The 13,965-nt window shown below is 34.3% G+C and overlaps 2 protein-coding genes across 2 annotated transcripts; one reads left to right on the top strand and one right to left on the bottom strand.

Moving 5' to 3' along the window:
* Positions 1–1,536: 1,536 nt before the first annotated feature.
* Positions 1,537–4,297, bottom strand: LOC133306737 (phosphatidylinositol 4-kinase gamma 7-like). The gene is made up of 2 exons (XM_061507106.1): positions 3,120–4,297; positions 1,537–2,960 (listed from the first exon to the last, which is right to left on the bottom strand). The coding sequence occupies exons 1-2, from the start codon at positions 3,619–3,621 to the stop codon at positions 1,867–1,869; spliced, it is 1,596 nt and encodes a 531-aa protein (XP_061363090.1). The 5' UTR covers positions 3,622–4,297; the 3' UTR covers positions 1,537–1,866.
* A 4,959-nt stretch (positions 4,298–9,256) lies between these two features.
* On the top strand, positions 9,257–13,726 carry LOC133306759 (transcription factor BIM2). Its single transcript, XM_061507140.1, has 8 exons — positions 9,257–9,441; positions 9,536–9,669; positions 10,008–10,092; positions 10,702–10,771; positions 10,868–10,963; positions 11,962–12,377; positions 12,961–13,090; positions 13,340–13,726. Exons 2-8 carry the CDS (start codon positions 9,567–9,569, stop codon positions 13,445–13,447), a joined length of 1,008 nt encoding a protein of 335 aa, XP_061363124.1. The 5' UTR covers positions 9,257–9,441; positions 9,536–9,566; the 3' UTR covers positions 13,448–13,726.
* The last annotated feature ends 239 nt before the right edge of the window (positions 13,727–13,965 follow it).

The raw sequence follows: 13,965 nt of genomic DNA on the forward strand, positions 1-13,965 counted from the left end.
CGAATTCAAGGTGACATGATATGTATGTTGATTTTACGTCCCATGTTTCATTTCATTCTCTTAAGTTGTGTACGATTATGGAGAAGAGAATCCAATCTGGGGCCGCCTTCGTCCTGGTTAATGATCCTGAGTAAACAGCTGGAATTCTTGATTGAGTTAGGCCACTCAATTAAGGATGTAGGTAATTTTCCATTTTGAGCTAACTGTTGACATTGAGATAGGCCACTTAATTAATTTTAATATGATATCAGAAAGATTGATGTCCAATCTTCAAACTTCACGAGTACTGAACTGTGTCAAAAGTAAGTGTAGTGTTGCTGCTTTAGCAGGACTTGGCAGCAGCAGGGTACAAGGCAACCAAAAAATCCCCGATTTTTATCAAAGCTAACAAGTATCATCAACATGTTCAAAGATAAAGAAGCGACTAAATGCATAAAACTTTGGGACAGAAGTTATCTAAGAATAATGATGGGCTTTATTAATCTCCATCAATAGGATAGAAGTATCTCATACCACTCTCACAATCATGTGGTGGAACCCGCATAATTATAAAATAAAAAATAAAAAAGCTCAAGAATCGATGTCTCTGTAGGAAAATAAACCTATCTCCTATGGCATAAGACTAGTTTTTTCCAATAATGATTGCTTAACCTATATTGAATAACTTAGCACAATGTAAAAACATGTCATGTTATTATTTGAGATCGAACCAGCAAACATGTAGACTTTGCAAAAATTAATATATTAATATTATCCTGTAAAAAACTATTGAATTGTTCGTAAACATATTATTACAGGAAAAATCAAACCATCAGCACTACTTTTAGAAAACGGATAATTGATTATTACAATTCATCCCCTTCAGCTGACAATTAACAGTAAAGAGCAAGCTGCTTTCGCGAAAACCCAGAACCCCATAACCATAGAGATATCCTTCCCAACTCGCAACACATCGGTAATTAAACAATCCTTCAGGGGTGTGTTTGGTACAAGAAAAAAATTTTGGTGACCGGAAATCATGATTAATAGGAATTCAGTAGAAATTGAGTTTACTTGAAATCTTACGAAAGAGGTGATTGGTTCGCCAAAATATTACCGGGAATATTAAGTAAAAATTATTGATTCCATATTTGGTTTAGAACGAAATATGACTTGGAATATGAGGTTATTTTACAAAAATAACTCCAAACTATTTTTACTTTTGTAATTGATAGATTGAGTCTAGATTTTTATGTGTATTGGGGTATTTTTGTCTCAAAATTTATTGTTGTGCTTTCCCTTTACTTGGTATTCTGATTGGTATTCCGAATTACCATATTATTTTTGGTAATCTGAATAGTGACTTTTCTTTATAAATCAAATTACCGGTAATCCTTGGATATCCGGGAATCATAATTTATTCCTTCTACCAAACATGGTAATTACATTTACCAAAGAAGGATTACCGGTAATCCTCTTTAAAAACTTGAAACAAACACCCCCTCAAAGTAAGTAATTCAGTGTGCAGAAAGTAATGTAATAACTTGAATTGCCATTCCAGCCAGAGAGCTACGGGGTTTCCCAGAAAATAAACTTACAAGTTTCAAAGAGGAATGATAAATAAAAAGGGAAATAAAGGAAATGAAATCATAATATCAAAATACAAACAACTAATCGGCTCACCACTTCTGTCAAGCACAATTACAACAGTTCTTCCAACCCTCGCTTTGAACTAAAGCACTCATCCAAATCTCATAAACCAGAACTATGCTAACAATCCTTCGTTCCCCGAAACCTATATAGCCTTATTCTTCTCATCCTATAGTCATCTGTATTGCTCAACTTCAAACGAAGTACCAAGCCTCTGTCTCTGCCTCTAACCTAAGGTTATGGATTTCCTCTTGGCAAATGCCGGATAAGCAGCTCTTGAAACATCTCCAGAAACAATGTCCATTCATATTCAGTCATATCAAACAGGAATTTATCATCTCCCAACACAGTCCTAGGAGACAGTTCCTCCCTCCCAAGTGCAGGCTGAAAAGGTTCTCTGGTTAGAGGATCATCCATAGCCATCTTCGGAGTGATATCTGATCCAACTTCATCATAATATATATCAAACAGGGCTTCATCATCTCCCAACTCAGTTCTAGGAGACAGTTCCTCCCTCTCTAACAACATCTTCCTCGCCTCCAAACAAACAACCTCAAGTTCACTGGGTTCCTCCTTACCACCAGGGAACTTCCTACTCATCATCCCACCGATTTCAGTAAGACACAGACCAAAAGCAGCAGCCTCCTTGAGGAAAATGGTGCAGAGTGCCAAGACTCTGAGACAAGCCTCTCGAATCATGGGCAGTTCCATTCTGAGCATGTCACAATCTCGAAAAGGTTCAAGTTTACGAATGTAGGCAAGCTCAGCCTCAGAAAATGGAATTGAAGACTGACGCCAATAAAGCCACTCGAAGGACGGGTCCTCCAAAGTTTCTGGCAGGCAAAGCCCATGATCAATAGGAATTAACTCCACCTGACCAAAAGTCCCAGAGCCATCATCAATTTTTCTAACTAACAAGTTCCCACCATGTCTATCCGTGTTTAGGATCCTAATGTCTAATATCCCTATCCGATGCACAGAAGCAACTGGGAAGCTAGATGTCCCACGATCCCTGGCATCAAAATCATGAGGAATGAACTGCTGTAAAGATGCAATCTTGTTAACCAGCCTCTTCCTCGAGAAATTGTTACCACTGACCCCATCATTGACATTGAAGATCGAGTGAGTAATCTTAACCAAGGCAGTAGGAGGCACATTTGCAAATTGATCATGGTCAAGAAGATAAGCTGCAACTTCCCTGAACCCTGTCTCCCCTAGCCGAACTGAACGTCTCACTCCTGGTTGTCCAAGAGCTTTACCAAAACGGACTTTTGGGTTGTTTGGGGCAAAAGGCTCCTCATCTGTTGGTTTCACAATTGTGTTGGGTATGGCTCATACTTCACATTATGATGTTGGCGGTGAGGTGAATAGAGTACAGACAAGCTGAACGTAGCCTATATTGGGTGAACTAGGGTAAATCATCGTGTCAATCTCTCTACTCTTATCTCTTTTTCTGTTTTCTCGATTCTGTGTGATTGTCGATTTCCAACAAATTGCAACCCTATCACCCCTGCTATTCCGGAAATAGTATGCACCTCCAAGCCCACTACTATGAACAGGAACCGGATCTATCCCCATCATAACCGCCTTCATAATGTCCTTGACCATATGTTTCATTCTATCAAGACGACTCGATTGCCCTAAGATCTCAATAGGACCACTCTTGTCCCTTTGCTGGATATCCCTTCCAGTGAGGGACAGGCAAGGAGCGGATGAGCTTCTGTGCAAAAGATTCCTTGTGAGGAGAAGGGGGGAATCATTCCTAACGGTGCTAAGGTCATTCATCAATACAATATCCCCAAAAGTTAGTGAAGTCTCTTCTATGGGGACATTGAGTGCAAGACACAATTTCCTCTTCACAGTATTTGCATTGTCAAGACGATCCAATTCCATGCCCAGGACACACCCCTTTTCGGTTTGCACAAAGACACGTCTCCTCCCTCTAGGTTGTCTCTCCCCCATGCTCTGTTTCCCATGGAATACCACAGTCATCTGGGTCTGAACAGGACTGTCTAATATAAAGGTTAAATCAAAATTCAAAGCGCGTAAGAACTCACCGCCACATACAAGCTTACATACATGAATCACACGGAAAGATGACTAGATTCATTCCACCTCAAAAAAGTAAAAACAAATGCAAAAGTTAACTAAGTTTTCAGTTTTTGAACATTTACCGGCCATTATTTCTACAAAGCCTTACATACACAGGCAATTAACAAGCATTAGAAAGAATAATGAATGAGCATTTTGATGAGAAACCTCCACAATAACTTGATACAATCAATGATTCAATTACTTTACATAAAAAATGAAAAATGAAAAATACCTTCAAACAAGGGAATGAAATTGAACAACGTTGATTGAGCTGAGCTTCGGATTCGAACTCGCTGCAATCTATGCGAGATCTGAACGGGACGAAAAACAGAACCCTTGGTCGGAATAAAATAAAAAATTCGTGTGGGTCCTAGGTGGTAACCAAGGGGACCGAGTCCCAGGATGAGGCAACTCGTCCGAGTTGACTCGGAGGATTTCTTGTCCAAGCAGCCACAACAGCACACAAAAACTCCAACCTTCCTTCCCTCCCTATGTTCCTCTTTCTAGTCTTTATTTTCTTCTTCTTCTTTGAATTTCTCGCAGCTCGTTTGCTCGCTCAGCTCTCGTTAACGCTTGGAACGTCCTTACTATAACCCATTGCGTGGAGCCAGGTTAACCTAAGGAATTTTTTTTTGGGTTTGCGTATAAAGAAACTTGCTATACACCACTCTAAAAATTAGCTCAAAAAGTAAAGTGCCTAATGTCTTATAAATTTCATATTAGTTATTCATACAACTAATGTTTATATTTCTCGACACGCCCCCCTCACACAAGAGCCCATTGGACAATGCTACAGGCCCAGTCTACCTGTTCTAAGAAACGCCACAAGAGAAAATGGAGAGCGGCGAGGCTCTGATACCATGTAAAGAACCTTGGGATACAAAAAAGTTTCTTACCCACGTAACATTTTGTGGGACCCACACTTTTTTGAAATAAAAAAAACGAATCTCTACAACGTTACACAATCACTCTTCCTACAAAAATAACTTTTATAAAACCCTAGTAACACTGTTGTACCGAACTAGGGACACCCGTGATATTAAAAAAAAGTACATCGATGATATTAAAAAAGTTTCTGCAGCTTCCAAGAAAGTGAAGGATGGAACTGTTGGTTAGTCAAGTTCCGCGGACAGAGTCAAAAGCTTAATTGAGTCAACATACTTGTTGCCCAAGTTCAGCTACATCAAGAAGAAAATTTATCTATATATAACGTCAATTAATGAGTTTCAATTGCATCAATTAGCAGAGTCACCCAAATCCAAGTATATTGAGCACGAATTCTAAGTGAGCGCCAGGAGCACACGCACATAGCTTTTTTCTTCCGCATAAATTTCATAGCCAACCTTTTGATTCTGCTTGAGCTTGACACTGTAAACCTTGGTTTGTGCATTCAATAGCAAAATGGGTGCTAAGGGCAACAAGAAAAGATGGTTTACATCCTCGTTAAGATCCTTTATGTTGTTATCTTGTTGTAAAGATGTGAAGACAAATACAAAAGCTGTTGCAGCCAGTGGACCTGAGGCTGCCATGGTTGCCGCATCAAAGCATTTCTCCTCAGCCCACAAAGTGAAATTCAATTAGTTTCGGCCCAATAACTCACTTCAGTCATTGTTATTGGGCTTACGCAGAAGAGACCCACCAAGACACTCAGCTATTATGGGCATGTTTGATGCATAGTATAGGATAAGGCCTGATAGTCTAAGACCTGATAGTATAAGACCTGATTAAATTTTAATACTATCCAGCATTTGGTATGATATTGCATAAAGATAATATTCTCCAATATTTTAAAAATCAATATATTAAAAAAATTATTTTAATATATAAATATTGAAATGATATATTAGTTCTTGGGAATTGTACTTGTAAGTAATATTAATACATTAACACCTTATCAGGCCTAATCCACCACTCCTAGACCTGATTAAGTTATACATCATTTTGATGTATAAAGAGATCCTGTTGTATAAGTTTATACTATACAATGATTACACCAAATAACTGAAAATATCATAATGTATAGTATAAGCTTATATTATCATGCCTTATACATCATACCAAACAGGTCCTAAGGGAGTACATAATGGGCTGATATCCACATCTGGAATCTAGGACAATTAGTTTATCTTGTCATATTATTCAGTTTCAGCATTTGAATTATTAGAAGTTATCTGTATTCAATAAATTAGGATAGTTATAGTTATCTTAACCTTATCTTAGTTTAGCATTAGTATTTCAATTCAAATGTAATTACTATTTTTTTTATAATTTGGGCCCATAATCAAAACCGAAACCCCAATTCTACGAAATAGTGTAGACTGAGAAAAAGGTTCCTTTTTTAAACCCAAAGAAAGGGGATAGTAAATTCGTTATAGAATTTTTACCGAACTAATCTAGTGTGTCAATGATTGACTCTTTTTATAAATAAAATGAATAGCTGTAAGAAAATGAATAACGCAATATACAAATTACAAATAATAACATCATGATTCAAATCTAAACTTAAATTCAAATAGTAACATCATCTTATAATTAAAATGCCGATATGATCCTAGTCAGATTCTAGTCATCCTATAATTCAAATGTAGATATGATTCTAGTTAGATCTTAGTCATTCTATAATTCGAATTGCATAAATGACAAAAAAAATTAAGAAAATAAACAAATGGTTCGTTTTTTCTAAAGTTACTTTAGACAACTTTGTTTAATGTTCACTGAAATGACGTCGTCTTATGGCGAAAATCATGGTGTATTTTTAATTCTAATTTAAGGCAGCTATACAAAAACACCATGAATACAAATGAATAGTTGTATAGAAATGAATAAGGCAGCTATACAAAATTACAAAATACAAATACCAACGTTATGATTCAAATCTAAACTTAAATGTAAATAATAACCTGATGATTCAAATCTTAACATAAATGCAAATAGTAATGTCATTTTATAATTCAAATGCCGATATGATTCTACTCAGATCCTAGTCAAATGAGAAATAAAATTGTGTTTGTGATAATAAAATATGTCAAATGAGATGTCATTGCGTAGATCTCAAAAAGTTATGTGGAATCAAAAAAATAATTACCTGATTTGAATACCCGAGTCAAAAGTTATGGCTTTCAGAAGTTTTATGATTAAATTATTTTTTTTTGGAAAAAGTATGACACGTGTCAATACCAGATGCCCCTAGGGTGAGACGCCTCACCGGGGCGTCACAGTGTGTAATAAATTCGTAATTATTCCCGAAACTGCAATAAATGTGTAATTATTTAATTAAAATGCATTAAATTAATTTTTTTACCTCATAACATTTCTTAAGTTTGGCAAAAATAAAATTCTTAACTTAGTGCATGATTGTAATGTTAAGACTTAAAGTTGGGATAGGATATTGTGACACACAAATAATGTTACGCACAATGTTACGACCACATCTTAACTGTTGATTTTCGTCAATCAACGATTATCGTTTATTGCGAATTAATAATTAATTAATGAGTTTGATTTGTAAAATAATAACCGTTGATTGACAGAAATCAACAGTTAAGATGTGGTCGTAACATTGTGCGTAACATTATTTATGTGTCACAATATCCTATCCCATTAAAAAGTTTTAGCATTTAATTCAACTTTATTCTAACATTCTAACTCTTCACTCGGCAAGTGATTATAATATTAAAACTTATAGCATAAGTAGGGAAAAAAATTTAATTATTGCATTTTAATTAAATAATTATGTATTTATTGCAGTTTCGGAAATAATTACGAATTTATTGCACACTGTGACGCTCCAGTGAAGCGTCTCATCTTAAGGGAAAGACACCCCAATGGGGCGTCTTTCATCTGGTGTTGACACGTGTCATACTTTTTAAAAAAATAATAATAATTTAATCATAAAACTTCTGAAGGCCATAACTTTTGACTCGGGTATCCAAATCAGGTAATTCTTTTTTTGATTCCACGTAACTTTTCGAGATCTACGCAATGGCATCTCATTTGATATATTTTATTTCTCACAAACATAATTTAAAATTGCCTCCCATATATAGTGTTTGCAGTCTTTTCATAGTAGTCTTTTCATTTGCAAGGATTAGTGAATAAAAAATTGTGATTCGAATTGCATAAATGACAAAAAGGAATTTAAGAAAAAAAGGAATAAAATCGAAACCCCAATTCTACGAAATAGTGTAGATTGAGAAAAAGGTTCCTTTTTTAAACCCAAAGAGAGGGGATGGTAAATTCGTAATAGAATTTTTACCGAACTAATCTAGTGTGTCAATGATTGACTCTTATTATAAATAAAATGAATAGCCGTAAGAAAATGAATAACGTAATATACAAATTACAAATAATAATGTCATGATTCAAATCTAAACTTAAATGCAAATAGTAACATCATCCTATAATCCAAATGCCGATATGATCCTAGTCAGATTCTAATCATCCTATAATTCAAATGTAGATATGATTCTAGTTAGAGCTTAGTCATTCTATAATTCAAATTGTGATTCGAATTGCATAAATGACAAAAAAAATTAAGAAAATAAACAAATGGTTCTTTTTTTTCTAAAGTTACTTTAGACAACTTTGTCTAATGTTCACTGAAATGATGTCGTCTTGTGGCGGAAATCATGGTGTATTTTTAATTCTAATTTAAGGTAGCTATACAAAAACACCATGAACACAAATGAATAGTTGTATAAAAATGAATAAGGCAGCTATACAAAATTACAAAATACAAATACCAACGTTATGATTCAAATCTAAACTTAAATGTAAATAATAACCTGATGATTCAAATCTAAACATAAATGGAAATAGTAATGTCATTCTATAATTCAAATGCCGTTATGATTCTATTCAGATCCTAGTCAAATGAGAAATAAAATTTTGTTTGTGATAAATAAAATATGTCAAATGAGATGTCATTGCGTAGATCTCAAAAAGTTATGTGGAATCAAAAAAAGAATTACCTGATTTGGATACCCGAGTCAAAAGTTATGGCTTTCAGAAGTTTTATGATTAATTTTTTTTTTTTTGGAATATGTCAACACCAGGTGAAAGACGCCACATTGGGGCGTCAAAGTGTGCAATAAATTCGTAATTATTCTCGAGACTGCAATAAATACGTAATTATTTAATTAAAATATATTAAATTAATATTTTTGCCAGCATAAGCATTGAATTCAACTTTATTCTAAAATGTAAAAATTATAGATAAATTTTAGATCTATATCATCCTATTTTTCAAAAAATTTAATGAAATAAATAAACAAATTAAAAATTATTATAAAAACGTTTTTTTTAAACTTAAAAGAAATTTCATCAATTAGCAATATCAGTTTCGAGTAGAAAAATAATTAAATCTGGCAGAAAGTCTACCTAATTATTAGGGAAGTATTTTTTGTTAAAAACTTATTGTTTATATAAAATAAAATAAAACACGAATAATTAATAGCTGTCAATACCCTCTTAATTGCAAGCATGAACTAATTATTTTTCATAATTATTATGATTTGGGGAAAGAGAAGGGAAAGGAAAGGGTTTATTGCCAAATGAAGAGGGCTCATGAGACGCGCGTGAGGTTAGCCACATGCTATCTTTCCTTGTCTCTCCGGTGGTGACTCATGTCCTTTGCCGGAGACACTCACTATAAGTCTATAACTTCAACGCCGGCGGCGAACACCCTTTGTAAATCTCAACTAACTCTTCAACATCAAGGTCCGAAATCCAATTTCCCCCTTTTTCTATTTCCTCAATTTCTCATCTGGGTATCTCCGTTTTGCTCAAAGTTCTCTTCTTTTTTTGGATTCAGAACTGGTGGTGATACCCTTTTGCGTGAAGCAATGAGAGCAGGGAAAGGGAATCAGGAAGAGGACGAGTACGAGGAGGAAGATTTCGGTTCTTCCAAGAAACAAGCCTCTTCCTCTGTCCCTGACACCAACAAAGGTACCCTTATTTGTTTTTGTTTTTTTCTTTTGAAAACCATGTTTATATCTTGTTCTTACGTTGCTGTTAGATCCAATTATGGGGTGTTTCTTTGTATTGTACGAGGTTGTGTGAATGTTTTTTTTTTTTTTTTGGAATTTTTAATGTTTAGGATTGTATTGAATCTACTGATATATACGTCGCATTTTTCCCCCCCGGAAAATATCTTGAATTTGGTCAATTTAATTAATTGGGGTAACCTTTTTCTAGCATATGAAATGTGGGATTCATTGGTGATGTTAAGTTCAATTTCGAATAAATTTGGAGTTCTTATGTTGGGGTGCTGGTTGTTAAAGCAGATGCAAAGGCTATTGATAAGGCTAGTGCAATAAGATCGAAACATTCTGTAACTGAGCAGCGAAGGAGGAGCAAGATAAATGAGAGGTATGTGCAACAAAGGTTGACAAGACTAGTGCTGGAGTTCGTTTAGTGTTTTAGTGTAGGTTTTTTGAAAATAACTCATTGCTTATTATTGACACTGCATGATTTAAAATTGAATGCAATTGTTGATTCTCTGAAGCAAAATTCTTTTAATTTCATGGATGGTAGCTGTAAAAGTTGATAGATTTGTCAGCAACTTTATATTGCTTTGGATCTTTTCAGGTCATTGCCTTAGTTTATTTTTGTTTTAAGACATCATGCTGCAGAATTGGTTGTGAGCATTTTGGGAGCTTGTGTAGGTGTTTCTTCACATTTGGGATAAACTTAATATTAATGATTGTGAAGGTCACTTAAATAATGTCATGTGAGAGTGTAAAAGCATAAAAATCAATTTCTTGTAAGGCTTCTGTGTTATTTTTTCTTTTTCAGATTAAAACCTTTTAATATCAAAGTCTGAATTATTATATGTTATTATGTTGTAGTACATGAGAAGTTTAGGATTTTTTAGGTCCTTTTTTTTTTTTTTTTTTAAATAATCTTTTGGGAGCTTGAAATTTTAGTGCTTTCTGTTGAAGTTTTCATAATTTTCACTGATCTGGAGCTTTTCTTCAGATTCCAGATATTGAGGGATCTCATACCTCATAGTGATCAAAAGAGGGACACAGCATCATTCTTATTAGAGGTACATCTTGTAATGTGAAAAATAGTTATCCTTTTCTTGTTTAAATTGGTTGAGAATATATCTTCAAACCTTATGATTTATCTTGATTCTTTGCAGGTGATCGATTATGTTCAGTACTTACAGGAAAAGGTTCAAAAATATGAAGGCTCTTATCAAGGTTGGAGTCAAGAGCCCTCGAAGTTGATGCCATGGGTAAATTAGAAAAACCATAGTGTTTAAGGATCTTCTACTTTTGACTTTATGAAACGCTCTTATTGTATAATACTTGTTAGCTATAAACCAAAAAACAAAACACTTGTCTAGCATGCAAAAATGATGGCATGAAGTTTGGCTAACCCATTGTGTGCTCAGAATGTGAGCACCCAGATTAAGTGCCTGTTTGGATCCTCTTTTTTTTAAGCTACAAGCTACTTATAAGCATAAGCTAAGCCAAACAGGTTTTGAGAAAAGCTCTTATAACGAAAAGCTCTTATAACGAAAAGCTCTTTTTTTTTATAATGAAGAAAAAAGCTGAAAACTAAAAGCTCCTAGGAGGAGCTTTTTTTAAGCTCTTATTTGTTTTTCTTGAATTGTGTGCTTTTTTTTAAAATGAAGAGTGATAAAGATAGAAAGAGATAATTTTCTTGAAATATGTGCTTTTAAGTAATTTTTAAGCTAAAACTTTTATGTAATTTCTAAACAGCTTTTAGCTTATTTTTTTAAGCTCTTTTTTTTAGCTTTAGCTTATAAGTAGCTTCTAGCTTAAAAATAAGAGGATCCAAACAGGCTCTAAAATGAACAGAATAGGGAGTATTGAGTGAAATAGAAATTCATCATTGTTTTGCTTTTGGTACTGTTCATTGTATCTGTTTAACTGCTGTGTGGGTTTCTATTTATCACATAATATTTGCCAAATTGATCACAATTATTTGATTTATTATTTTTGTTGTAGTGATTTATCATGACAAGTTCCTCTTTTCAGTCTCTTAATTAAAGGATTCTAGTTTTTGTATATTTGTCATATTGTTTATTGATTGATTCCTTAGCAGGCTTTATTCTAACTAAAGGGGGCTTTTTTCTTTTTGCCATAAAATTTGTTTAATTCTGTTCCTTTTGGTTGAACTTAAGTACTTAACTTATGATGATGTGGAGTTAGTTTGCTGGTTAAAATTTTAATTGGTTTAGCTTGCTGACTTCCTGTAATGGTACAGAGAAATAGTCATTGGCGTGTCCAAAGCTTAGTTGGTCAACCTCAAGCTGTAAAAAATGGTTTGGGTCCAGGATCAGCTTTTCCTGGAAAGTTTGATGAAAGCAATGTTAGTATCTCTCCAACTATGCTTAGTGGCACCCAGAATATGATAGATCCTGATCAGAGCAGGGATATTGTCAGCAAAACAGCAGAGAGGAAACCTGATGTAGCAAGCAAGGAAATATCTCTGCCCATGGCTATGCATGCAAACATGTCTGTTCCTGTCAGAAGTGATGGTGTACTTGCCCATCCTCTTCAGGGAACTGTTTCTGATGCACAATCAACTGAATGCCCAACAACTAGTGAACCACAGAACCACCAGGACGAACTGACAATTGAAGGAGGGACAATTAGCATCTCGAGTGTCTACTCCCAAGGGTGGGTAATCACTATTTTTTCTTTCTTTTTTTATTTCTGTAAATATTTGTGATTGCATGGCTTGTTTGTTATAGATGTATGCTACACTCTTTTTTATTTCTAAACTTTCTTGTAATGGTTTTAAAAATAATCTGCTAGTCATTGTTTGAGTTATAATCTAATGCTTGTCAATATAACATGTTCATGAAGATCTCAATAATGCTTTGACATTAGACGAATTCAAGGTGACATGATATGTATGTTGATTTTTTTACGTCCCTTGTTTCATTTCATTCTCTAAAGTCGTGTACGATTATGGAGAAGAGAACCCAAGCTGGGGCCTTCTTCGTCCTGGTTAATGATCCTGAGTAAACAGTTGGAATTCTTGATTCTGATGTTATTACTTCTATTGATTCTTGGCTGATATCTATTTGGTCTGAATGTGCTAATTTATAGGAGTACCATTTTTTTAACCTCTAAATGCTTCCTCAAAATAGCTTAGATGGATTTCTATCTGCTAATGTCAATTAGAACGATGTTGTAGCTTTTGTTTAAGTCTCTTTGTCAGCTACAATCACAAGTATAAAAATAATTTGAACAACAGGTTGTTGAATAATTTAACTCAAGCCCTACAGAGTGCTGGTTTAGATCTGTCAGAGGCTAGCATATCTGTTCAGATTAATCTTGGGAAGCGAGCCAACAAAGGACCAAGCTGTGGGACCTCTTCTCCAAAGGTATTTTATGGCATATTATCTTCATTAATACTTGTGTGGTTGTGCCTTTTTACTAGCAAGATGTCTAAGACGAAGAAGAGTTTCATATACTATTAGTGTATATTAGATATGTTGTATAAAAAGTCAAGGACAGACGATGATGTTATTTTATACAACATATCTAATATACACTAATAGTATATGAAACTCTTCTTTATAGATTAATGAAGCTGATGGTTGATTTTTTTTTTTCCCCCATTAATTCTGCAGAGTCACGAAAACCCTCCATCTAGCAATCAAGCAATTGCACAATTTAGAGATGCAGGCAGCGGAGAAGACTCAGATCAAGCTCAAAAACGAGTGAAAACATACAAGTGATTCATGTGGCCTTTTTGTGGCTCCTCTTGCATCCGAATTTCTCACTCGTTCCAGATGCAGCATATCCCTTCTGGTTACTGTACATCCTTCGCCATTTATTTAGTGTTTTAATCCACTCATGAAGGTTATTTTAAACCTATAAAAACCTTATAACACATAATCATTTGTGGAGATGTTGAGGTTTCTGCTGTAGTAGGCATGTCATCTTCTATTCTGCTCGTATTGATACATATTATAATTATTCAGTGTTAGTTTGGGTGGCAATTTTATGATAAATACTTGGTCATTTTGAGTGCGTTTATATAGGCTTTGGAAAACAAATTTTATGTAGAGAAAAATGTGTGTCATTTTAAATAATACAAGTTGTGTTATTTTATAGACACAAAAAGATACGAGTTTCATTGAAAAAAATAAAATAAAAATAAAAATAAAGATGTAAGTGTCTATAAAATGACACAATTTATATTATTTAAAATTGAGGTAGGATTCTTTGACACTAGTGTCAAATTTGAAATTTG

Source organism: Gastrolobium bilobum, unplaced genomic scaffold (genome assembly GCF_033153095.1).
Source record: "Gastrolobium bilobum isolate Gb01-03AN ecotype WA unplaced genomic scaffold, APGP_CSIRO_Gbil_v1 utg35077, whole genome shotgun sequence".
NCBI lineage: Eukaryota > Viridiplantae > Streptophyta > Magnoliopsida > Fabales > Fabaceae > Gastrolobium > Gastrolobium bilobum.

Coding starts and splice junctions, on each gene's coding strand:
- LOC133306737 (XM_061507106.1), bottom strand. CDS start 3,621: ATGACTGTGGTATTCCATGGGAAACAGAGCATGGGGGAGAGACAACCT. Junction 2,961..3,119: donor GGGTGATAGGGTTGCAATTT/GTTGGAAATCGA, acceptor GTGAAGTATGAG/CCATACCCAACACAATTGTG.
- LOC133306759 (XM_061507140.1), top strand. CDS start 9,567: ATGAGAGCAGGGAAAGGGAATCAGGAAGAGGACGAGTACGAGGAGGAA. Junction 9,670..10,007: donor TGTCCCTGACACCAACAAAG/GTACCCTTATTT, acceptor TTGTTAAAGCAG/ATGCAAAGGCTATTGATAAG. Junction 10,964..11,961: donor CCTCGAAGTTGATGCCATGG/GTAAATTAGAAA, acceptor GTAATGGTACAG/AGAAATAGTCATTGGCGTGT.